Source organism: Diplotaxodon limnothrissa, linkage group LG15 (genome assembly GCF_057381915.1).
Source record: "Diplotaxodon limnothrissa isolate DT_005_m linkage group LG15, D_limnothrissa_male_GT1.1, whole genome shotgun sequence".
Classification (NCBI taxonomy): domain Eukaryota; kingdom Metazoa; phylum Chordata; class Actinopteri; order Cichliformes; family Cichlidae; genus Diplotaxodon; species Diplotaxodon limnothrissa.
In genome coordinates this window covers 30,031,926-30,059,134 of record NC_140610.1, presented here as the reverse complement: position 1 = coordinate 30,059,134, position 27,209 = coordinate 30,031,926, and the positions used below count along the sequence as shown (strand labels likewise).

Genomic DNA, 27,209 nt, shown 5'->3' with positions numbered 1-27,209 from the left:
TGTCATATTCCCATATATCATTGTGATGTTGTTTATTCTATTACTCTTGTTCTCTTCTGCTTGTTTTCTTTTTTCTTTCTCAGCAGGTGATCCAGGTGATTGATATATGCATTTTTTTTCTTTTTTTTTCTGCTCATTCTGTTGGGTTTTTTTTTTGCCCTTCTCCCCCGTCCCTCTTCTCAGCTGTTTCTCTTTCCCTCTTTCTTTCTCCCCTTCTTTCCCCCAGTCAAGTCTGTCCCGTATTCAGCAAGTGAAAATAAAATAAACAATAAAAGGTGAATCAAATGGACCATTACGGCAAGGCTGGGATGGTCAATTTGGTAAAGTAAATCCGTTGGGCATCTTTCTTTGCCTTTAGACAATAATTCTGATGGCAAAAGAGCCAAACGGGACAGGCAACAAAAAAAAAAAGGTCAAGGTCAAACAGTGTTGGGGAGTAACGGAATACATGTACCAGCATAACGTATTTAAAATACAAAATATGAGTAACTGTATTCCGTTACAGTTACCGTTTAAAAAGGTGGTATTCAGAATACAGTTACTTTGTTGAAATAAAGGGATTACACGGCGGTCTTATCATGTTTCATATGTTAGGCTCTGCCCTCTCTATTTTTGGTAATTCCACACCAGTGGAAACCCAAACAAAAGTGAAAAGTGTTTGTGCAGACCTAATATTTAGGAGAAGACTATTTCAAAGTCTGGGGCCTACCACAGAGAAGGCTCTATCACCACGAGATATGAGTGTAGTCTGAGGAATGGATAGCATTGATTTTGAGCTGGACCTCATGGTTTTTTCCTGGAGCATAAACAGATAGGAGCACAGACAGGTATGAAGGGGCTCGGGCATTGAGTGACTTAAAAACAAAAAGTAAAAGTTTGTATTGGATCCTGTAGGAAACAGAAAGCCAGTGTAGAGAAGATAGAACTGGGGTTATATCCTCTCTAGCAGATGAGCAGCTGCATTTTGGACCATCTGAAGACAATAAATGGAGGCCTGGTCGAGACTGTTACGACCCGTCTAGGGCCAGGCAATAACATGAGTGAGGCACTCGCTCCCCCCCCCCAAGACCCAAGCAGCCACAGGAAACAAATCTGTTCTTAATAATGTGATTTATTTATAAAGTGGAAAAAAGAGGAACAACGAAACGGGAGTGTCAACACTTCAGGGTGAGCCAAGGCCAAAATAATAAACAAAAATAAAATCTACACAAATCCCGCACCCCCGACCTTCCCAAAACAAAGTCCAAAAATAAAGACAGAGTCTGACCTCCTTAACTAATTCAAAACAGGAGAAAACTGGTGATCAAAAGAAACGGCAGCTCACCCCTACCCACTCCACTTCCACAACTTTCAAACAGCACTGCAGCCAGCGGCTGTCACAGGTACATTGCTGGGTCATGAGGAGAAACGCGAGGACCTCTCCCACCATGGCACTCCAGCCTCCTTCTAATGGGCGGGTCCTCCAGCTGGAACCAGTCACGACGGGGCTGTATATCCACGCACCAATCGGAGCAGGGCCCTGGCACAGCTGAATTAACATAAACAGATACATTACCTGCACAGAACAAACACATGAAAATGCAAGTTCGTAACAAGACCAAAATACAATGAATTGCAGTAGTCCAATCTGCAAGTATGGAAAAGGTGAATGACACTTTTGAAGACGTTAGTCGGGAGTTATGGCTTTGCCTTAGCTAGCTGTCTTAACTAAAAAAAGCAGGATTGGACTACTGCCCTCACCTGCCTACTTAATTTAAAGGAACCATCAAGGTAGATACCGAGGTTTCCTACGTGTCTTGCAGTAGGAGGATAGGGGGCCCAGAGCGTTGTCAACATTGCCAAAAATGACAACTTCAGTTTTATTTTCATTTAACTTTAGAACATTTAAAGACATCCACTGTTTAATGTCAAGAAGGCAGCATTGTAAAAGTTAGGGTCAATCTAACCCTGCTTTTAAAGGCAGATCGATTTTACATTAAGATATACAGCTGGTGCTAATTTTCCAACCAATAAACCACTTCAGACATGTTCATTAAGGTTTTAATAGTTAACCAAACCTAATGGCACAGTCACATAGTAAAAAATAAGATGCCAACCTCCTTGCAACTAATAGAAAATTGTTGGTTATCCAGTGATTCCACTGTTTTTTAATTTGTTGCCTTCAGCGACCAAATACATCACTTTTGATCACAACCCAGTTGCACATGTTGCCTGGTGGGAGGCAATCTGCAATCTGGACTTGGCTCAACTGGTTGCCAACTGGTTGTATTCCTATATAAAAGGAATGTTTCCAAGCTTGCTTTCACCATTTACTGTTTTGGTTCACTCCTGCAGCTTCTAATCAGGCTTGCATCCTACAGCTGGTAGCTATCAACATAATTATATGGATTATCATAATTATTACCTGATACATGTATTCTAGTAAATACAAACCCCCAGTTTCTCAATTAAAATGTTATTTTCATGGTATAATCGAATGGCATTGTCTCTGGTATGCAATTAATAATGTTTATAAGCACTAATCTTTGTAGACCATACTTTTAAATACAACAGAGGCACTAAAAAGTGCTACGTGGATTGACTGCTTTTCTTCAGCCAGGACCCGTAGTGCTCATGATCCAGAATGACAGTTCACCAATACTGACTAATGGATCTCTTTCTGTCCATGTTATCAACAGGTGTTTACACTTCACGGTTCATTTCTAAAGAGTGAATAGAAACATGTGGCAGAGCATAACTAAAATGTCTAGACACTTTGAACTGAAATGCTATGTGTTTTGTGGCTTCTTGGTAAAAAAAAAAAAAAAAATCTTGGTGGGAATCCCTCATGGATCATTCTGGTTGCAGATTGGATCATCTTTTCAGGAAGTTGCATTTTAATCCTGATGGCATACAATTTATTCTGTAGCTGTAAGCCAGGTTTACAAAGCAAATGTGCACTATGTTGTTATTAATGTTGCATAACAGTCCTCCTGTGCAACTTAATGTAAATGAGGTCATTTAAACCTAAATCTATATTATCATGAATGTTTAATCAATAAAAAGAAGGATCAGGAAAACACACACACACACACACACACACACACACACACACACACACACACACACACACTTAAATAAAATTAAAAAACAAAAAACCCAAAACAAAACAAGACAAAACAAAAAAAATATAAAAAAAGGGGGGGGGGGGGGGGGTGTGATAATATCAATCAGCTGGTAAAACGTTTAATGACTTGCAATGGTTTACAAGGGGCCCCAGATTCGATAAAATTCTCCATATTTGGCCTTTGTCGCTAGGCCTATCTTTTTCAATTTAAGAAATGACATCACATCTCAAAACCCAAAAGAAACTGAAGGTGGCTTTGAAGATTTCCAAAGGAGCAAGATACAACATCTGGCCAAAAAGTGATGTAAAGGCTAATATTTTGAAGTGTGTAGGGTTAGTTAGACCAGTATTAACTGGAAGCCCCAAAATAGCCAAAAAAGGGTCCATGCAGACCTGAGTCCCAAGAGCCTTGGAAAGAATAACTGAGTACCGTACTGACTCTAGAAGCCACGGAGTCTAGGTCAAAGAAAAAACATGTGACTCAGGTCACATGGGGTTGCATGACATCTCTCACACTGATCCACCACTTGTGGGTAAATCTCAGACAGACGAGACTTCGAATATTAAACCCTGTACAATGCCTTGAACTGGATAAGTTGTTTTTTTTTTTTTGGCCTGTCCCGTTTGGCTCTTTGCCATCAGAATTGTTGTCTAAAGGCAAAGAAAGATGCCCAACGGATTTACTTTACCAAACTGACCATCCCAGCCTTGCCGTAATGGTCCATTTGATTCACCTTTTATTGTTTATTTTATTTTCACTTACTGAATACGGGACAGACTTGACTGGGGGAAAGAAGGGGAGAAAGAAAGAGGGAAAGAGAAACAGCTGAGAAGAGGGACGGGGGAGAAGGGCAAAAGACAAAAACCAACAGAACGGGCAGAGAAAAAAAATGCATATATCAATCACCTGGATCACCTGCTGAGAAAGAAAAAAGAAAGCAAGCAGAAGAGAACAAGAGTAATAGAATAAACAACATCACAATGATATATGGGAATATGACAGTAAATACTAAATATTAAACATTATTGTGCAGCACATAAGATCAACAGAACACAGTGTGCTTTGAGGTAGGAGCCAAAAAGGGTGTAGTTTGTGGGTGTGATCACCCGTGTGTACACCTGTGAGCATGGACGCGCTTGTTTTTTGTTTTTTAAAAGGTTCCTTCATGTAATAATCTGCTAGAGGGTGTGGGGGGGGGCACAGCCCCGTCCTCCAGGGCATGAAGCAGGTGTGGAGGAGATCAAAACTCCAGACATCCAGAGGCCCCCAGAACACAAGAGACCAAGGAAGACCAACAGAGGGGCAGCTGCGCCACTGTCCCGGAAAGAGCTGAGGAGAGTCCCAGATGAGGGCTCACTCAGCAGCCGCGGAGCAGAAGCCAGGGGGAGTTGCAGTGACGCGCCCGTGAGCTCCGCCGGCAGCCAGCTGCGCCTGAGTGACCGAGCCCCAGGCCGAGAGGCCGGGGGCACCCCACCTCCGAAGTGGCCCGAGCGAGCCCCAGGCTCCAGGCCCCGATAAGCGGCCGCCAAGGAGTGAGCCGGTGTGTACCTGGACGCCCATCCCCGGACACAAAGAACCACCAACGCACCGATGTCTGAGGGGGTCCGCCACTGGCAGGGGAAGTGGTGGTAGGGGGAGATAGGCCTCCAAACCTTGGAGGGCCTGAGATGTCCCCAGAGAGGTGGCGCCTGACACCCAACCTGACATATAGACACAGACATACAGGCACACACAGATACAAACATCCATTCCCACCCTCATGCTCTCATATGCACTTACTCCACACTCAACCAACGTGGAGACAGACATAAAGAGACGTTGTACACACGATCACACTCCCCAAGCGTACTCTACAAACCGGGTCTAGGTGCCCCCGCCCCTGGAGGGGGGAACTGCACCCAGACCCAGGTGGTGTTTCCCTTTTCCCTGCGGTGGGGGGAGGCAGACCGCCCCGACTCCGCAGCAGCAGGAAGGCTCCACACTCCAGACCGCAGTCACCCACGTCCGTCAGCACAGACCCTCCCCTAGCCCCGCTGCACGCAACCGCGAGGAAACAGTCACCTGAGAGCCAACAGAGCCCCTAACCGGACATGACCGCTACCCCGGGTTGAGCCCCCCAAGGAAGATGCCTCCGGGGAACCCCCCGACGCCCTAAGCCTGTCCCTACCCCCACACCAATCACAACAGTGAAGGCGGGACCAAACTATGACCCCCCACCCCCACTAGGTGATGGAGCTGATCAAAGGAGCCCAGAGCAATTGATCTGATGTGGTGGCAGAGGCTGTATCAAGACTAATGTAATCTAATAGATAATTTCTATATTGGTTAGAATTAAGATTATTTTTATTTTTCCAGTTCATGAGGACTGTTTTCTTGGCTATGCATAGGGCAGTGAAAACCATATGGGCTATATTCTTTTCTGAAGTGACATTATCTAAGCTGCCCAACAAACACACTAAGGGGGAAGTTGGAATGTTACATTTCAGACACTTCGATAAGTCTTCACATATCTCGCGCCAAAACTTCTGAACTGGTGGACAGAACCAAAGAGCGTGGATATAATTGTCCGGTGAATTGGTTTGGCAGTGTGAGCAGTTGTTGGTAGACGTAAAGCCCATCTTGAACATCCGATGACCTGTATAGTGTACTCTATGTAATATTTTGTATTGAATTAATTGAAGACTGGGATTTCTAATTAGATGAAAGGTTTTTAAGCAAATCTGAGACCAGAAGTTTAGGTCTAAGTTAACTGATAAATCCGCTTCCCATTTTGCAATAGGAAGTGATATTGATTCATCTGTTTTAGAAAGCATTCTGTATATTTTGGATAGTAATTTGGGGGGTTTAAGAGTAAGAAATTGAACCACACTTGGTGGTGTTTGTAGTTCAACTTGACCCGGTTTAAATTTCTTTTTTACTATGGATTTAATTTGTTGATATTCTAAAAATCTTTTCTTGTTGATCCCATATTGTGTAACTAGTCCGTCAAATGAAATAAATTCTGTTCCTTCTAGTATATGTTCTAAATATTTGATTCCTTTATCACTCCAATCTGAAAAGTTTATCATATTATTGTTTTGTAATATGTCAGGGTTGTTCCAAATAGGTGTACGTTTGCATGGGATTAATGAAGACGCCGTCAATTTTAGAAACTCCCACCATGCTGTCAGAGAAGAGCTGATGTTGATGCTTTTAAAGCATTCATGTCGTTGGATGTTTGAGCTGATAAATGGTAGGTCTGAGATCTCTAGATTATTGCAGAGTGCTTGTTCTACATCTAGCCAAGGTTCATCTAAGAGGGTGTGTTTTAGCCATCCTGAGATAAACTGAAGCCTGTTGGCTAAGAAGTAGTGCTGAAAGTTAGGCAGTTCTAGTCCTCCTTGAACTGGATAAGTTGTAACCTAGCACAGGACATACTATAACGGACATTGGATACTGCTTTCTCCCATTGTTGATCTGAAAAGATTACTCCTAACTCCCGCTCCCAAACCAACCTAATTTTAACCACTGAATGCAATGGACATCTAATTCCATAAGTTGTTTATATATCAAAGATATAATTGATTTCTTTTTGAGTTTAAGGGACAACAATTCCTGCCAAGGAAACAATCACACGTGATCGAACCATCATCAACCACCTTTCTTCCTCTGAAGAATTAAAGCTAGTCCAAAGAACATTTATTCTAAGAAGCTCTTTGTAGATGCCGAGCTGCCTCAAGTGATTGTCTGCTCATTTATGACACTGAATGTACAAACAAGTAGAACACTGTTCTTTGTTCTAAAATAGGATCAACTGATGCATCAAGTAAGGCATAATGGATTTGTATCCTGTGATCTCAGCTTGGGTCATGGTTTTACATAAATACAGGCACATCCTTTTTAGCCATCTGGTGTAACCAGGGGTCACAAATGTAACAATTTACATGCTGTACGTAAGTATTTAAATCTTTCCAGAGAGAGATCCTGGAATATTTATAAATCATCAGTTCCCAGCTGAATTTCTGAAGTGACCCAGACTTTACGTACTTTTACTGTCATACAATCAGCGACTCAATTTAGTTAAGTGTATAGAAGACTTCACTGACTTTATATGACTTAGGGTTTATAAGCAAAATGTTTAAAACTGTCCTTAAATTATTGGATTGCATAACTGCTGACAGTGATGCCCCACCAGGTCACAGGCTTGGACAATGTCAGAGTTTCACCTCTGATACTGCTGGATAAACAAAAACTCACTCAGGAATGAGATCACAAAGAGCTCAAGTTTTCTCTCACGAAAGGGAAGCAGTTGCCTCCAACCCACTTCAAGTTCCTTCCTTTTGCAAGCTGCTTTTATTGTTTACACTCACGAATATTCATAACATTTGTTGCTATGTTAGCTAAGGCAGATTACTATAAATGGTTACAAAACATGGAGCGGGGTGTCTGTAGCTCAGCTAGTAAACCGGGTCACCTACTAACCGAAAGGTTGTTGTTTCAATCCCAGTCTGCTCTAGTCTGCATGCCAAATATCCTTGGGTTTTCTAAGCCCCCACTCCTAAATCAACACATTCACACACTCTAATGTCTGTTTCTCAATCTCACAGCCCATGTCACCTCTACTTGCAGCCGCATAATGACGTAAAGAAATATTTCTTAAAAATCATTTTTCAAAAAATGACCGACCTGAAGCGGGAGATGGAAGCATGTAAATATAATAATAACCACTGCAGCCAAAAAGAGTGCCTGACGAGCCCAGTTGTAAGTAAGCTATTAAGACTCGACTGTACACTGTGTTCACGTTTTCTTCCGAAACAATAAGTTCCATTGGAGCAGCCTTTCAACACCTTTCTCTGTCTCTCACTACCAAAGTTGCTAGTAAGTCCCTTTACTATAGTTCGGAGCCACTGACCTGTTTTATATACGCGCAGAATAGTTTTCTAAACTGCAAAAAGTGCATCCTTACTCAATGTCCACCCTACTGTTACTCATTTTATATTAAGCTTTAAAAATCTAGTTGGTATTGCTATGGCGAATAGCCTTCAGTAATAGAAATAAATCACACAGCAATAGTACATTCAGGTTGTTGTAAAAAGCATGACAATATATTAAGTAATCCAAAGTATTCAAAATACGTTACTCTCATTGAGTAACATAACGGAATGCGTTACAAAATATATTTTGGGGCATGTATTTTTTAATCTGTAGTGTAATACACTTCAAAAGTAACCTTCCCAACACTGTCCAGCTGTCACGCACGGATGCGGTAGCATCATGCTCTAGGCTGTTTTGCTACCAGGGTGCTGGTACTTTGCACAAAATGTGGTGAATAATAAAACAGGACGACAATCTTCAGATTCTTCCATTTAATCTCAAAGCAACAGCTAGATTATTATACACAATTTATACACAATTGTTGTGTACAGTTATACACAAGACCCAACAGGACCGTGATTCCTAATCACAACTTGTTCTGGAATAGATAAAGCAGGCTAACATTAAGCTTCTAGAATAGTCTTCCCAAACCCCTGTCTTCAACCCAATTGAAAATTTTAGGACTAAACTGACTCTACACCAGGAAACCAGTTTAAATAAATTTTAACAATTCTGCCAATTTAACAGGTCAACTATGCAGCGAGAATTATAATATAATCTTAATGATAGCTACCAAAAGCGACTCGCTGATGTGCAATTTGCTTAGGGACATTTAACTAAATGTTAGTGGGGGAGTATGTATATATGTATATGTTTGAGACTATATGTATATGTATGTTCAGAGAAATCATTAAAAGTGTAAAAAATTACCACAATATATATATTTTCAATATATACATTAAATGTATAAAAACTTCTGACAACAACAGTTGGCAAAAAAAAGTAACAATAGCTCTAGCGTTATATTGTTTGGTAAGAATATAACAAACGCTATATTGTTATATTCTTTACAATATAAAGAAATTCAAGAATAGATGAGAAACAAAGTCACTGACATCTATCAGTCAAAGCCATTTCTAAGGCTTTTGGATTCCAACGAACCACACTGAGAGTCATGGCAAAAATAGGGTGCCTGGTGCTAAAATTAAGGGTAAAACTTTAGCACCAGCATGGCAAAAGTTACTGGGAAATATCCTACATGAGAGGTTCATAAAAAAATTATGATCAAGATGTTAACAGTCAGATATACAAGGAAACCATAACGGCCCTAATGAGTTGGAGGCTTTTCTTCCACATAGTGACGCTGCATGGATTATACGTCTAACCAGAAATACATTATGAATGTTTGACTGGCATATTCATCAGTGGCACCGACTGCCCTGTGAATCTGAACAATGAAATCAACAAATAGATTCCACCTGGCAACCATGTATCAAGTTCTTGCTGCAGGAAGAAGATGCCCAAACACCGGAAGATGCAATCACACAGGCAGAGGGAGAGGTAGCTCCAGAATATGACAATATAATTCAAACATTTGTAGTCCATGCAATCAAAGGGGGCGCTGGACTAGAGAGCACCCCAACAAGGACAACATAACTGGGTGATGGGTAATACCTTGCAGGAGAGGTCCTTCTGACTGCTGAGGTTGAAGGTATCACACCTACAGTACACATAATAGTGCACAGCCTACGCTCACATAGTGATTTTCTATTTTGAAGATAAATTCATACACTGCGGGTACGTATCATGCTGATGCCATTTTGAAAATGGTTGAATGTGACCTAACAGTGCATGGCCAGAAAATCACCTTTCTTGTTGACAAAAGGGTGGGTTATTTCCAACTCCTTACTTTCAAAAAATAGATATAAAAACCTTATTTTGAGAAAAAAATAAAACAGTGATTCTGAGTTTGAGTTTTATAAAATTTCTTGTCACAACTTGGCTGAGGCTTTGATGTAAATGCTTATTGAGTCTGGCTGTTTTGGGCACTTTCAAAAGGTTCAAGTGAAGGATGCACACGCTGCTCCAGCTGACCACGCACTGCACGACTTCAAACCAGGAGACTGCCTGGTGGTTAGCAACCTGCTGAGGAAGCAAACAATGGAGCGGCCTATTCCAGGTGTCTCTAATGGCACACACAGTGGTGACAGTGCAAAAAGGGAAACGTGGGTGCATGCAAGTTGTTGTCAATGTATTCCATTAGCAAGGGTGGATGAAGTAAAATCGCTTTGCTCCACTAAACACCAGGTTTGGGAGGAAAATATCACATCAGCCTTGTTGTTTCAGCGGTGAATGTTAAATGGACTGGTTCTTATATAGCGCTTTACATAACTTGCCTCATTTTCCAATTAACATAACCACTTTCATCTATGCTCTAAGTGCTTTCTATCTAATATTCACACACCTTAATACTCCAATAAATACATCGGAGAGCAACTTCGGGCTATTATCTTGGCCAAAGATATTTTGCATGCAGACTGGGATTGAACCACTAACCTTCTGATTAGGAGGTGACCTGCTCTATTAACCCAGAAAGGAGTGCTGATCCTCATACTCCAAGTTCCAGCCACTAGACACCTCTAGGGCAATACTGCAGTAAGGTGCGATGGACTAAAGGTGCCAGTATACCAGCCATAATGGTTGCTTTGCTCACCACTGCAACCTTGTCAGTTACTTGTATGTATATCCGTCATTAAGGTGCAGGAAGCCACTGCAGTGTTCTCCTTTATGATAGATATCACCACTTAGATAATATGGCCAAATAAGCCCTGATATAGGAGAAGTGTGAAGAATGCAAACCAAACTAGGCCTGAATTAAACCTTTTTGTTGTTTTGGTCTGATGATTGTGTGACAAATGTGATATACTGGTGTCAGATTGGATGGATGAACAAAAATAAGAAATGTAATGGAAATGTTTGAGCTTCTGGTACTTTTCTGAATCAAGCTGGCCTTAATAAATTAAAGACAGTCAGTTTGTGTGCACCTGGATTTCTAGATTTTCGCAACAGCAAAAGGACAGCAGCCGTAAACTAACATAGACTCTGAACTCCGGCACAAGTTCATGTCTATGTCTTGAGGCAACATTAGAAATGTAAATTTTTATCCTGCGTCTCTAAAACTCCACACTTGTGTCTACAATATCCTATTATTTAAACCCACCAGGTTCACACTTGCATATTTAAACGCACATACTCACGAGCAGACGTACTATTATAGACAGAATCTGTCAGCTGAGGATAAGTTCACTGGGAGCTGCATTTCCTCAGAAAACTCACTGACTCTCTCTCAGTCAGCGGTCAATATTTTCCACTCAATATTTCCCTGAATGTTTTAAAGAACTCAAGCATGAAAAGGTCTCAGGATTGTTGTGGGTCCATGCAAACCTTTAAGTGAAATACAATTTCAAAAGCAGAGACAAAAAAGAAAAAGGAAGCATCTGTGACAGTAAATAAAGATGATGTTTATTCATTTTTGCAAAGAATCTCAGCTCATGCAAGGATACAGCTCTTGTAAACAAAATCACTTGAAAATATGTTATAAATGTGCACACATTTCTTATTTTCTTGGTGTCAAAATCTGGAATGTAAAATATGCAAAAGTCATATTACAGATGTTCCGTAAATAGCCATCACCTAAAACGTCCCCTCTCTTGTTTCCCACATTAGCCTATTGCCTGGCCACACTGCATTAAGAGCCACACTTGTTCAAAGCCAGAAATCCATGTATTGTGTGAGTGCATGACCACTCAGGTCAGATCACAAAGCATCAAAGTGGCCACTGTGGGGCTTAGATTCTTCTCCAACACAATCATGGACAGTTCCAGTCGAGCATTTGCACACAGAATCAGGCCCGGCAAAGACTTCAAAGTACAAAGAGATGGGGTTTTTTTTAAGACATTTGTGAGATATGTACAACAACATTAAGACAAAGATACAAACAACAGTAACAGGTTTTTGTCCTTGTGGTAGCACAATGTGGAACATCTAACCTGGAAACAAAACTTATGAGTGTCAGAATTTAAACATCCCTGTAACTTGCAGTGAAGCCAGAGGTGGATGCACTTGGTACTGTGCTGCTCTCAGTTTCTCAGTTAAGCTGTTGAACATTGTGAGAGTCAGGGCTACAGAATGGAGCTAGAGCGTAAGCAGTATGAAGACAGACATCAGCCCGACTGCTCAAAACACCTCAACTGCCTCCTTTCTACTTGGAGCAGTGCACCCTCTCAAATGATTGAGCTCCTCATCCCAACTAACTTATTAATCTCCATTCATGAATACATTACAGAGGCACATTCATTCCCAAACTGGAGCTGGATATCCTCCACCTTTTCCAGCTGAGAACCATTGCATCCATCTTTGAAGGTGCCAATATTTATCCCAGCCAATTTGCAATCAGCTGCAAACTGTTGAAACAATATAATACATGAAATGTTAAAACTGAGAAATCTGTTTTTTGTTTTGTTTTTTTAAATTACAAGCTCCTTTTAAATTTGATACCAGCAATGAATTATAAATAAGCTGAGAAAGGGCCATGTTTGTTACTAGGTTGCATTACCTCTTCTTCTTTGATCAGTGCACAGTTTATGGGAGCTGGCATGGCTAGTAGCTGTATATGTAAATTTTACTTCATAGAAATTCCAAATAATCCAAAACTCTTGTTAAAAAAAAATCATTGTTTGATTTAAAATCCACTGTGATAGTGTACAGAGGCAAAACTACAAGAAGTACTCATGGACATAAAGTGCTTTTAAAAAAGGTTCTCAGTTTCAACATTTGATGCTGTTTTTGCGCTCTTCTACATTTTGTTTTTAATTTCCATTTCACACTGTGTGCAAAGGTTTCAGATGATTTGTGTACTCAAACATACAGTGAATCATGGAAACTATGGATGGTGCACCTCCCAACTCCACAAAAATGTTTTGTTATAATGATCCCTGCAGGAACAAGTGGACCCAAATTATGGCAGAAATATACTCCTATGAACAAATATATTCAGCTTCCAGTTAGAACTGACTGAGTTTGGCCTTCTGCGTTAGTGATACCATGCTCTACATTTCTGTACCCCTAAACATCATGACAAGTGAGAAAAATCCAGTTACCTTTCTTAACTGTAGCAGTACTTCCAGCTATAGAAACTGCCTGAGATTTAACGACAGTTGTTTGCTCAATGTCCAGTAAAAAGCAGTAACTTCTAATCTTTATTTAACTCCATCTTAAAACCCCTAATGTGTAATTTTTCAGATTGTAGAATCCTAGTGGTCAGCCCTGCTCACTTTATAAAGCTTAATTTAATCATCAGTCAGTTAATTGACTGATTCATTTGATGCCTCATACAGCAATCAGCCACTGCATTGAAACCACTACTGGGTGAAGTGAACGACACTGACCATCATGTTATGAAGAAATGTTGGATTTCTGGCATCATTACTGTAATAGACCAAACACATGAGAGGTGCTCAAAGTACTTCTCCAATCTGAAACCCGTTGAACACCGCCAACTCCCAGATGCCACAGGTCTTTCCTGGAGCTCCTCCTGAGCTCTTCTGTGTCACTTTGGTGGCACAGGCAGAAGTGACACAATATTGGGAAAATGGTTTTAATGTTATGGCTAATTGGTGCATGATAAACATGGCTGTGGCAAGTTGTGCAGGCATTTGAAGTGGAAATGTGGAAACACAAAATTTAGCCTAGGGTGTGGCAGCGCAGTGTGCTGTAACTATACACTGACAAACATGACAAACCAACTACTAGTTCAAATCATGGTAGTGCAAATCTGGTGGATGTATGTATGCATGTAACTTTAAGTCTGCTGAAACATTACGGATCAAGCTGCATGACACTTATACCCATCATCCATGCTAACATGGCTAAAAACACACTAGTTGACCCATATCGCACCAGTTTCCACCAGGATAATCTCATTCTTCAGCAGTGTTTTATCATCAGACGATTAAAAGGGGGAAGAAAAAAAAAAGGACGTGAGTGAATTTCGCCGCTTCATCATGTTCTTCCAGTTAGTTTAACCCATGTGTCTGGAATGTGGAGTTGTAGATTAAACATAAGAGGGAGGGGGTAGTCGGCTGAGCAAAAAGACACCAGACGATTTAGCAGGAAACAAAGATGGATGAGAGTAAGGAAGGCGGAGGTAGAAATGACAGGGATGGGAGAGAGCTATGAATAGACAAGCGAGTAGCAGAGATGATCGTAATGAGGCTGCCTTTTCAGAAGAATGTAGTCCCTCCTTCCTCGCGCCTTTCTTGCATTTTATGACTCTGGCTAAGTTTTTTGTGTTTTTCTCACAAAAATAGAAGAGCCAGCATAGAAGAGGCCCTCTATATAATATTTGACTAAGCGTGTCAGTAGATTTAAAAATATAGATATACAATATCATGCTGCAAATATTCCAGATCCCATTACAAACATTTAATAGATTGTTTTTTTTGTTTTTTTTTTCTGAAACAGGCACAGTAGTGTTATTCTGGGTAGGAATGCTAGAAAACATCAAAAGACAACAAAAAAGAAACGCGAGAGCTTGCTCTGACACGCTGCAGCCATGTGGTGGTGCTGTGCTGACAGGCGCCGTGCAAGAAAGAAAAACGCATTTTAATCTGAAGATGAAAACTCAAATAATCAAATCTGTTTAAAATAAATTTTTGTGCATTATAAAAATCAAAAAGAAATTAGGCAAGGAAAACGAGCACCCTCTGCTTTACACAAAGTCAGTAGTACTGGGAGCATCCCTGAGGAGTTCAAGGAACGCCAGAGTGATTGGAAAAGAGCCAGAGCAGCAGAGTTGTGAGTCCAGCGCAGTAGTTTGAAGTAAGGCCTCGGGTTTTTTTTCTTTTTGTATTGGCAAAAGCTTAAAAAAAAAAAAAAAGAAAGAAAAGAGAGAGAGAGGAACATATACATCTGTAACTTACACCTAGCTTGAAAAAAATCTTATGTGCAAAATGTAAATCTTACAAATATGGAGAGTGAGTTTGTTTGTTTTTGTAGATCACTGAACAAGGATTGTGCTTGAGGTGGGTGGATTTCTCCACCCTCTCTCCCTCCATTTGACCATCCATACATCGCTGCCCTCCTGCTCTCCTGTTGATCGACGGGCAGGCCAGCAGCTGACCCCGAGGACTGCCGTTGATTAGATCAAGGAGTTTCACGTCGAGTGGATGGTTCGCTTTAGCTTCTCGATCTCCATCTGTGAAGAAAAAATAAACTTCTTACAGTTGGTGTGTAGGGTGGGGATGCATGGAGCTACACTGTGTCCAATGAAGTAGCTGTTTGGCTATGCAGAGAGAGGAACAACGGAACAACACTGTGCACACCTCTCCAACGAGGCCAAAAACATGTTATCAAGGCTACAAATGTAGCACAATGTTTGTACTGTTGGAGAAAGAGGCAGTAAAAAAAAAAATCCTCAAAAGAAAGTGTAAATTATAAAACACAGATTTATATGCAGGGTCATCTGATTTCAAATTGGTTCAATTCCACAGCCGTTTACCAGGAACACTCCTTACTGTTAGAGCAGATTTGTAACTTTCACAATGATTTCTCCCATTTTATGGCTCATGCTCTGCAGGACATGACATGCCGCGAATGAGCCGATGCCAGAGACCTCCAGAGGTCACGCAGAGTGCAGGTATTCAAAATAACTTCAAATTAAGTGATTGGTCATAATGTTTTGCCCCATATCACACTGAAAAGGCGCTGCAGCCATATTCGATTTGCCAGAGTAGATTGAGCTTGTGAGTCAGTTATTGTCATTATCCCTCTGTGAGGTACAGTGGCATCCTGCTGTGGGGCTTTTCCACTGGTGGGGATTAGGAGAATTGAATGACAATGAAAGCACAAGCCGGAGGAAAACCTGAGCGGCACGGCCAACGTCTTTGACGAGGATGAGGAAGCTGAGGTGGAAGCTGAAGTTAACTGCAGGGGGGCTTAAACTAATCTGCAGTTATGTTTCTCTGTATGCGAGTCTGACCCTGCGTGGGGCTCTCTGCGGGGGACCCCTCCTCCTGTGATGCAATTTATATTGGTGCCCTGTTGAAGACAGAAAGGTCGGCCGGGCAGAGTGGACCAACCTTCAATCTCTCAGTTTAACATGAGCAGCACATGGACGCTGAATGTGTTCTCAACAGTCAGGGAGTGTAGTTAGCCTAGAGGCGTATCCTCGGTCATCAGTTTTCTTTCTTTAATTTTAAGTGAATGATTTAAATATTCATTCTTGACGTTCTGCACAGAACTTGATTTTTAAGAAAGAAAAAAAAGGATCCATCAGGTAGCTGCTCACCTGGTGAAACATCAGCCTGAAATTTATAACGAAACCAGCTAACAGAAAAACCCTCTCTACTAATGTCTCTCTCACAGACATCATGCTCAGAGAGCCTGTCTGTTTAAGGCAGAATTCCTGACAGGATCGGGGAAAAACCCAGAATTCCTGTGGTGTTTAATTCCACAATATGTGGGATTAAACACCACAGATGTTATACTACAGTTCTCTTTTCACCTCCAAAACCCTGGATCCCACAGTTCCTACGATGCAACTTAAACATGTTCGCTGAATAACCGCCCTGTTTTAACGATAAACATTGTCCATTGTAGGTGCTTTTTGTCATTAGCACAGGAAAAAAAAGGCCCAAATAATGCTGATCCATCCCAAACTCCTTTACTTTCATTATCTGAAGCTCAAACTGGAGCTGAGAAGAATCATAAACACAACTCTGAATAATCTGAGCTTAGAGTTAGCAAACACATTGCACAACACTCATGCTTTTATGAGCTGATGGGACAACTCAGGACAGACAGTAACCGTTATGTGTATAGCTGGTGCAGTGTGTCCCTTAAGGGCTTAATGTGTTATTAAACAGTTACATTTCTTTACATGTGTAAAGGGAAAAAACCGAAGGCTTCATGTGTGCATGATGCTGTGGGGATGAAATCTTTAAAACTCGTAAATGCAGCCAGTTTTTTTTTTTTTTTTTATTATTGTTTTGATTTTCATTAACGTGTGAGTGTTGACCAGGAAGGAAGAGGAAATAATCTGCTGCTGGTAATAAACTAAGGACACTCAACACATGCCAACGCATAGACTGCGAAATGAAACAATGCTGTTTTTGCACTTTCAACCCTGAGGCAGTATGTGCTTTGAGCAAAAATATTCAATTGGTACTGATGTCAGCAGATGAGAAGAGTTTAATGAAGACGGACGGACTGGAGTGCTTTGGTGTTTTGCTGTCAGCAGGTCTTGACATTAATGAACAATGACTAATTATTGCATGCATTCATGTATTCACTCATTATTTAGTGGATGTAATAAGTTACATTTAGACGGTCCCAGCTGTGATCACATAGAACTTCTATTACTGAGTCAGTAGAAAGTCACTAGTGTACAGAGCTGGATGCTGTTCACGTGTGCACAAAAAGCATCAATATTTGTCTAAACTAATGGGTCTAATGAATGTGGACAGCTCAGCCTGTGTTTCAGTTGCGAGCTATACTACCTGCAGGGACACACGCTTTTGCCTTTCGTCATCCAGCTCTCCTCGAAGCTCAGTGATCTCTTTCCTGGAAATAAACGAACAGAGATGTGCAACCTTAGCATGTGGCTACCTTAGCAGCGAATATCATAAATATCTAAACACTTTCTTCCTTTAAACACACCTCAGAACCAGTTTCAGTGCCTCAAATGAACTTTGAGTTAATGTCGTCAGAATCCAAAAGACACATATTATAATACTTATTATAAAAAGCCAGGATGGTTTTAAAGAGAATGATGGTTGGAAAATGCTTGAGGCGATAAATCAGCTCGACAGAAACGGTAGCTATTGCTAATTCAGAGATACAGGAGTACGCATTACCATTTCAGTGGTATTGGGTTTGGCAGTGGCGTAATAATTTGATGTAAATCATATATTTATGTATGTTTTATTTATAATAATGTTTTATTATTTTATAAGGTCAGAACCTTGAAGAACAATTTTAGCTTTCCATTCCTGTCCTGCCCTCAAACCTTATCAGGCTCATGTGTCCTTACATTTGCTGGGACTTGAGCAGTTCCACCGTGAGCTGCAGCTCCTTCATCTGGCTCCTCAGCTCCTCCAGCTGGGAGCTCGACTCCTCATGCTCCACCTTCGCCTTGCTGCCCAGAGAGGCTCCGAAGTCTCCGAAGTCAGGCTTGTGGAATGACGGTGACAATAAGGTGTTTGTGGAAGGCTATTAAGACATGAGAGGAGAAAAATGTAAGACAAGAATTTTCTGCAATAATTCTTTTTTGTGTGTCTGTTTTGACCTCCAATCTAAAACTAAATTTAATTGGATGTTTTTATCTTGTCATTATAATACCTGCACCCTCAGGGAAAAGTATCTGTGATGCAAATTTAATGGTGAGGCTCTCAAATTAAATCCACTGTGACAGCAGAGCAGATGAGGAATTTAAATCCAATGCTACAGTGTAGGAAGAAAAACACGGGGCTGATTTACACAATGTGTTTTCCAGTGAAGGGGGATATTCAGTCTTTATCACCCCATCGCACTTCGTGTCTTCATGTAGGTAAACAACACTGACTTAAAGCAAAATAACAAAGTGCTGTTTTTTGTAGCTACTTGTATTCAGTGAGCGTTTTCAGAAAAAGTGATGTAATGCTAAAAGGATTGTGTGACATGCCAAACTTTCCCTAAAAAGCCAACTTGGGGATAACTTTAGCTTTTAATTAGACAAATCTGAAAGCAGAGGACTTGAAAGGAACCAAACAGATGGAAGTCTCAAGATGAACAAACAGACTGTAGGTAATGTGTCAGGAAATAATCGGAGTATGTGAACTGTAAATGTGTGATGGTGAGAAATAGGAGTAGCAGGGGCTGAGCAACAGCTTGTTTGACACGGGTGTGACAACTTCCACTATGGTGGTTTATTCTGACCATACAATCAAGACATTGTTTTTACTGTTACACTTAAAAGAATCTGTATGTAGCTATGTACTCCAGATGTGCTGATGTGAGGCTTGCATTGGGTATTGGTCAGATACTGAGCCACAAAAGCTGGACTGGGTATTGGTGACGACAAGCCGATCCACGGTCCAATCACAAACAGCTTCAACTCGTTTTTTTCCCCCCCAAAGTTTTTTATCTAACTGCAAACTGTGGTCAAAGTGAGCCAACATGACTGAAAAGGGCCAACAACAATGATGTTCCACTTCCTTTTGATTGTGCACTTGATTGCTTTCACTCTCATGCTCGGTCAGAGACCTTATTTGAGAAGCTAGAAGCAATAATAACACATAGTAATACACTGTGACTGAATATCATTCACTTCAGCTCTTTACTGCCAGCTGCACATCTGTGTGCAAACAGGAAAAGTGAAAAACATTAAATTTATTTTACTGTATTTATTCTGGGCCTGTTTTCATTTATCACTTCACTAACACTAACAAAGTACACAAAGCTGTGAGGATTCCTGACACATTCAATTCTCTTACTCACAGTGAGAGGTGCAGATTATTAATTCAACACTGGCATCAGTAATGGAGCAAGACCAGAGTGGAGTTCCAAGTTATCAACTAATGTTTGCAACCTTGATTGTGAAGCAGCATCTATGAACTAAGAAACCAAATACCACAAACATGACTGAGAGGTCCATTTGGTATGAAGGTTTATAGGATGCATCGAAAAACACCTTTTTGTACCAGGCTGAAAGAGCCGTGTTATGGTTTTGCATGTCAGCATTAACCATGTGATGTTGGCTTATCTGCTAGTTTGGATGTGTGACATTCATGGTGACAACATAGTGAATAAAAGGCTAGTCACCAAAGCCTACAGAGTGGTCACCACCAGTTCCTAGGGAAAAATATATAGAAAGCTCCTTATGATTGCTTTGGACCCTAGAATCTTGTTGCAGCTGTGGTTTGATTAGACGTCTTTGATTTGTCCATAAACATTATCCACCTGCTCTCTGAGGTATAGGGAAACTGAAAAGTGTGACACAAACCAAGAACGGAGACAGTCTGCCTTAAAAAATGAAACAGCTAAAGAAAGAAAAAGACAATCCCTTTTCATTTCATTTTTGGTGCAGCATCTTCTCTGCAACTGATTTACTCAGCAACCTCAAACTACTGCCAATGAGATGGCGACGACTTGCTTCCCTAACAACCAGCAGTTGCATCGCATCCAATATGGCGGACAACTTTTGACCAATGTCCACAATGTCACATTAGAAGCCTCAATGTGGACTGGAGTACCATGCTGACTTGATTTCAACATAAGCAGGCAGTGTGCTATACTGTTTAGTTCCTACCAGATTCACACAACACAAACCATCACTGCTGTGCTACCATCAGCAACGCCGCTGGCAACAGCTGCCATCACTTCCACAGGTTTATACCCAAAGATCTGCTAAGACCATTCATTATTTGCTTCATTTCATGAGGCAGTTATGTCACTAAGCGGGCACCTGTAACTAAACTAAAGGTTTCCTCTAAACAGACATGAAATTAAATTACCTTTCTGGTTTCTGTTAGCTTTGGTTTGGCATCTTCTTCATCAATCTTAAAGGTTTTCTCCACACTCACTTCCTTGTTGGGCTGTAATGGAAACTGTGGAATCATGTTGGGATAAAATGTGCTGCTCGTGACAGGGAAAACAGGGAAAACAGGAAAAGCTGCAGAGTCCTGAAACGATTGCATCTGTCAATGACAGTTAACAGCTACACTATTAGCTCTAGTGTCATGGTAGGATTTGCAAGGAGTCTGCAGGTATAAAGAAGTTAGATTTTTAAAAGAAAAGACGCCAAACCTATGATACAAATGTACACCCGAAATCAAAATAAACTGATATAAAGACCTTGATGGCAATTTAATGATAACAGTATTTGGTTGCATTCAAGAATGTGGTCCAAATGTGGGAAAAGCCAAACACCTGCTATCTACAGCAGTTTGCTTTGTAAGGCACCAGCTTTGAGCAAAAACAAGGACTGCTGTTCTAAAGCCATTTGTCTTTGTTTTCATGAAATCTCTTTAACTATCAGGTGAAGGCTTGTATACTAAAGTTGTCAGAGAAAAGAAGAGATTTCTTCTGTCACATAAATAATACGTAGGAACAAATATAGAGACCAACTTGCAGAAACTATATTACCAGACGTCAGCCTAACTTTTAACATGAGATGGTAAGAATGATGAGAGTAAGAGAGACAGCTCCTCATAATAACAATCAAAAGAAAAAAGGTCAGTGTCAACTTAAAGGGAGCGGGGGATTGTTAGCGCTTGAGCACATCCTCACCAATTGTCCTCCGCCAAACTGCGTGGGCAGCCTCCTTCCAGTCATCTTTGGTCGGTTGGTCGTGAGGTGAGAGAGCTTCTCCGAGGTAGACGACAAGTCATCAAAACTCATCAGATCTGTTGAAGCCAGATGAGAGAGAAAGAGGCGAGAGAAATAATAGAATTATTTTTTAGCAAAACATTTCAGCTATGATTAAACCCAACATCCACAAGCGAACTGACACTTTCAATAATTTCCTTTGATTCACTTTGAATGCACTGTAACTGCTCACAAACAGTTTGGCTTTTGGTTTATTTTCTGCCTCATTAACAACATTAATACACACACAGAAGCAGGAAATCAGCCAAACACAGGCACAAGGGTAAACAAACAACTAAAATATAAAAAGAATATATAAAAACTAGTGCTGTCAATAGATTAAAAAATTTAATTTTAATTAATCTCACAATTTTCTGGAATTAATCGCGATTAATCGTAATACTTGATCAATAGCCTGGACTTTATATTTAAGCTTGTAACTGACATTTATGCAATATAATGAAGTAAATTCAGAATAAACACAAATAATGTATGCTTATATTCAGATAATTTGAATAGTTTTCTTCAATCTTTTAAAGGTTTTCTGATGTGACGTACAACTTTTTAAAAAACCTATATACTAATAGGTAAGTATACACTTTTATATAATATATATAAGAGCTGTCAAACAATTAAAATGTTTAATCAGATTCATCACAGGGTTACTGTGGATTAATTTTGATTAATCACGATTAAATATAATTTATTTTTATTCTATATTAACCACAATTCATTTTGCTTTAGCAAACAGACTCGAGAAAAAAGGGAAAATATACGCAATTAACATGTTTACTGAACATCTTGAACATTCATGTTAACAAAAAACTCTGTAAACGTTTATCCACCCTCTCTCTGTTACTCTTGGGGAGGCACTTCAAGTCCTTGAAACGAGGAACCAAAGCTATGTAAAGCGCGTTCTCAACGATATTAATAGGTCTGCAGTTTGTTGCAGTCCACTTGGCAATTACGTCAGTCAATAATTCCGAGGTAGACTCACTGAGTCCCTGATGTTCCGTGAATGGTTTGTCGCAAGCTCGGTGACGCGTTAGCCAAAGTCCTAGCAGCATCCCCGACTAACGCATGCTTTGCGTCAATGTGACATTTTAAGCTGGAAGTGCTTCGGTGAAAAGAAAATTCCTTCTTGCACAATGTGCATAATACTTTGTCGGTCGACTGTTCTGTCTTGTTATTTTTGGAATACTCAAATTTCCCATCAGAGGGCCAATGTGTGTTTATCATCTTCCAAACTGAGTTGATTGGTTCAGCTACCCATCACTACCAGATCAACTGTCCATTTGCGCATGTGAGAAAGTAACTCTACTTGGACAAACAGCCCGAAATGCGTTGACAGAAGCATTTCAGGGATTTAGAGTCAGTCTACACTCCAGATGTGTTAATTGCGTTAAAAATTGTAATTGCGTTGACCGTGATAGCAAATTAATGTGCGTTAACACATTAATTTTGACAGCACTAATAAAAACAGTAAAAAATTTCTTCTTTAAACACTTAAATCTACTGACACAAGGGGCAGCTTTCATATTTTTGGATGATGAAGTAACTCCTGTTTGATCCTCCTGTCTGGCCCCTGGAGAAACACGTGGGGTGCTTGACACAATATTGACCTTAAAACAGAGGAACCGTGAGGGAAGCTGAAAGGTCTCAGAGAAAGGACTCCTGAAATAGATTTAATAGAGCAGACCTGAATGGCTTTCACTCAGGGGTACTGTTTGCTACAGCTGAGGTGCTAAAAGTCGACAAGTCTCCAGAAGCCAGTCTGTCACGCACACCCATGAAACATGAAAGTTCAATCTCAGCTGCAATTCAAGCCAGCAGTTTACCGCTGAGTAGGTGCAAAGTGCTGTTACACAGTACTCACTGTTTTTCACCGTTCACTTTAAATGCAGCAATAACTCCATTCTTCCTGGCCTGTAGTTCATTGTGTTGTATGTAAACAACCTCATGTCAAGTTAACATACACGTGCAGTTAAAAATGGATATCAGGCTTTTACTGATAAAACTGCTTGTAAGATCATTGTTTGTGTTGTGTTCTTTTTTTTTTGTTTCCAGATCTGCTTAGCTGCAGTCACTAAACGACCTGAAGAATTGTTTTTAGATTAAAAGCCTCTGATTAGATCAAAGCTACTTTCAGCTGCTGCTTTGCTACAAGGGGGTCACCACAGTGGGTAGCTGTGCATGTTTGATCTAGCAGTTTTACGCTGGATGTCCTTCCTGCTACTACTCCACAGAACGTTTGCGCCTCTGGCTGAAAGTGAATCAGCAACCTTTTCCTTGTGTGGAGAAGGGAAATTATTTTACTGCTATTGTTAAATAATTGTCATTATTACGATTGCATTAATAATATAATCTGGAGTTTATATTGCATTCAGGGGTTGAACAGTGTGTGTCTTTCAGAAAGACTAAGTTGCAGGCTGATAGGAAGTTGCAGGTTTGCAGAGTGTGCCTTTTGCAGAACTGAAACCGAAAGCAGACGAGACACAGACAGTAGGTGAAGAGGTGACACAAAGAGCATGTGAGGTCAACACATACACACACATTAGTTAGATTTATTTAGAGGAGAGAACGGAAAGTACCAAGCCATGAAAATAGAAGATGATTTTCTAGGTGAAAAGTCATTCTGGTGTTGATCTGATCTATGTATAAAATGTACTGGTGACGCATGAAGGGGCGTCAGTAAACAAACCCTGATGCTATAAAATATCTGTTCATGCTTTGATTGAGTCGAGGACTACTGGCTGTCTGCGTACAGAGTGTCTTCCCACACGTGTGTTCATTAAAATCATTGTTTGACCAAAGACCTTCTGGACCACGGGTGGTGTGTACTCTCCTTCCTCAATTTTGAACCTTAACATTTGGGGGCTCGTCCGGTGGTTGAGGAGGGAGGATTGGAGGTTTAGATGGAGAAATTTGGTGGTCTCTGAGGTGGTCTGACGGGCAGACATGAATTCCAGTGGTCAAAGTGAGTGGGCATAAGCCGGCTTATTCAAAAGGTAAGGCACTACCTGTTGAATTATTTCCAAAGTGTGCCAAATTGGATATGATAAAATTTAAGTCTACTCACTGAAGTTACTGGTGGATGTCTGTTTTGATTTTGATGAAAATCTCATGAGTTGATGCAGTTAGAGTTCTGCTAAGAAGAAATGAAAGCAGTAAAGTCTGCTAAAGCAGTTAGAGTTCTGCTAAGAAGAAATGAAAGCAGTAAAGTCTGCTAAAGCAGTTAGAGTCTGCCAGGAAAAGTTTAAATACTGGGTTGAAGTCCCAAAGAAATTGAGTTAGAGTCTCAAGTAGTTTGGTAGGGTATTTGGTCATTTTGTGGGTTAAAGTCCCGGTTGGTCATTAGGTCAGACCTTTGTGGGTCAATTTGTGGGTTAGAGTCCCCATTGTCCATCAGGGTCGATCTGCCTCAGTCATACACTTTGTTGGGTGTTGATTGTTGTTTCAAAGTATTATAAATTATTCTAGAACGGCAGTTCGAGTCTGCTAGGAAGCGCAGAGCCCGGAGGTTACGCTCCCTCCTTGTCGTGGACGCGCGACATTGACCTCTCGGCGAAGAGGGATAGTTCAGTGTGGCTTAACTGTGGGGTACAGGGCATCCTGGAATTAAGCTAGGAGTTAGAGTCTCCTTACCGTTTGGAACGGTACCTGCGCTTTTTTGGACAGGAGAAGTTGGACTTCGGGCGTGTAACTTTAACCTAATACTTCAGCATAAGCCTTGGCTGGGAAACGCCAAAAAATAGAGCTTCAGGCAAAGTTTGGGTTGGTTGACGCTTTTAAATTGTGTTAGGGATTTTAGAGATGAGGCCAGAAACAGTTAAAGTCTTGATACTGGTTAATTGGTCGCAAAAAACTCAGGGAGTTTATCCGCTGGGCGGTTATTTTAAATTTGTCTAAATTGTGTAGGCGCTAAAGCTGACAGATCTGACAGTGGTTGTAAATATAAGATGTCTTTGTAATATAAAATAAGAGATCTCTGTGTGAAAGGAGTCTGAGGCAATGCTGGAGCTATTTTTAGACGGTGTGTGTGTGAGTGAAAATGCAAATGAGTAAGCAGTGAACTGTTTAAGCCACCGTTGGTTTTACAAATACTGCTGCAAACATTGTTGAGTGTGTGTTTAAAATGCCATTTATGTTTATTAGAGGACTATAAATAAAGTTTTGAGTTGCCGTAGGGGATGTATAGTAATTGACTGAAGTTGGATGTAGATATATAAATATATTGAGTGCACTGTGTATACTCAAGATTAACATATTACTTTCAGTAGTAACTTCTCTCCAGCAATAGTTGCTGGTGTGTTTTATTTTTTCAATTTCTTGTGTGAATGCGGTGACTAGAAGGTTTTGAATGATGAATAAAGGTGTGAGAGGTATTTCTTTGGTGATGTAAAGTAGGATGTTTTAAAGTTTGAAAGTGTTTTTAATTTAAGAGATGCATGAGTGATGTTATAAGAGTTTAGTTTATTTAAAAGGTGTGTGTGTGAGAGGATTATGAAATCATTGTGTGAATGATGCTACATTTTAGATCAAAAGTTAGTAGAATTACAGAGGGTTTGTAGATTGTAAATACAAAATAAGTTTGATTAGCCTGGAGAAACAGCAGAGCAGCTGCGTGCTGTGTGTGTGTAACAGGAAATGGTGTGGGTGACAGGAAGTTTGCATGCCCATATAAGGTGACGAGTGAGCACCCAGAGAGAGAAACAGATGAGTTAAACTCTAGGCAGATAAAGCGAATGGAGGTTTTGAGAAAAGAAATGAAAAGGATATTAATTGTATGTTTTAGTGTGTCAACACAGAGTACAGATAAATGAAGGTGGACTTCTCTCAACCTGGAATTTTGAGTACGGCGCCAAAACCACTAGAGTAGCATAATTGGGAGAAAACAGGCCAGATTTTGGCTTAAAATTTTACAGCTTGACCTCGCACTTGTCCCCATCCTGAGAAGAGGCTCAAAGGACAGTTAATCTCCTGATGAAGACAGACAGAACATCGTGGACTTGAGAAGAATTAACAGCAGCCAAAAGACAGTGCAACTGAAACCACACTGACGACACCAGCAGCAGCATGTAAGGAACCACGAGGTGGAAACATGTACTGTAAATTACAGGCTGGGCAGTTGAACAGTGGGATAATGAACGGTGGTAAAGCACTGGACACTGATTGTCAGATTTGCCATGCTTGGAGTAATCTTGAAAGAGATGACTGAGAGGATCAACAGAAAAGAAGAAACCACGTGATGAAACATGCACGGTGGACAGCAGGCTGGTAAGAACAGTGTGACATGACTGTTTAAAGGCACTGAATGTGGTATTTTGCCAGGCTGGGACTTGATCCAAAAGGAAAATACTGAAGAGAAACAGAGAAGAAACAGACTGTGTTTGCTGGAATTCAAGACAACAAAAGGACACTGAGAGAAGAGGACAGTGACCGGTGAGAGGTGAAGCCGGACGAGTTCGACTGTGAGAATACAGGGTGTAATTGGATTGAAAGTGAAGCTTGAACTCATGATGGTTTAGAGATGTCCACCGTCACAAACAAAGAGGTAAACAAGAATGGAAAACACACATAGACAAAGTGTTACATGTGAAATTATTTCTGGAAAGAATCAGAAGTGAGATAGTTTTGAATTAAGAAATCAGGGAAAAGATGCATGAATTAAACCTGACTATAACATATAGAGGCAATGAAGAAAGCAGCTTACACTTACTGAACATTAACAAAATACATAGGAAAAGCAATGAAGACCTGCTTACACGTATATACATGACATAAGTTGGGATTTCTGACCAGAGAGAGGGAAAAGGGTAGTTTAAGTACATATGATAATAATGA

General features: G+C 40.5%; 1 protein-coding gene across 1 annotated transcript in view; it reads right to left on the bottom strand.

The window, feature by feature from the left end:
* Positions 1-11,471: 11,471 nt before the first annotated feature.
* cd2ap (CD2-associated protein) overlaps positions 11,472-27,209 on the bottom strand; it is a 111,453-nt gene continuing 95,715 nt past the window's right edge. The window contains exons 15-19 of the mRNA XM_085372761.1: positions 21,288-21,403; positions 20,513-20,593; positions 18,052-18,230; positions 17,519-17,582; positions 11,472-15,216 (exon numbers count right to left, since the gene is read on the bottom strand). Coding sequence (XP_085228887.1) covers positions 15,175-15,216; positions 17,519-17,582; positions 18,052-18,230; positions 20,513-20,593; positions 21,288-21,403 — 482 coding nt within the window. The 3' untranslated portion in view covers positions 11,472-15,174. The remainder of the gene's footprint in view (positions 15,217-17,518; positions 17,583-18,051; positions 18,231-20,512; positions 20,594-21,287; positions 21,404-27,209) is intronic.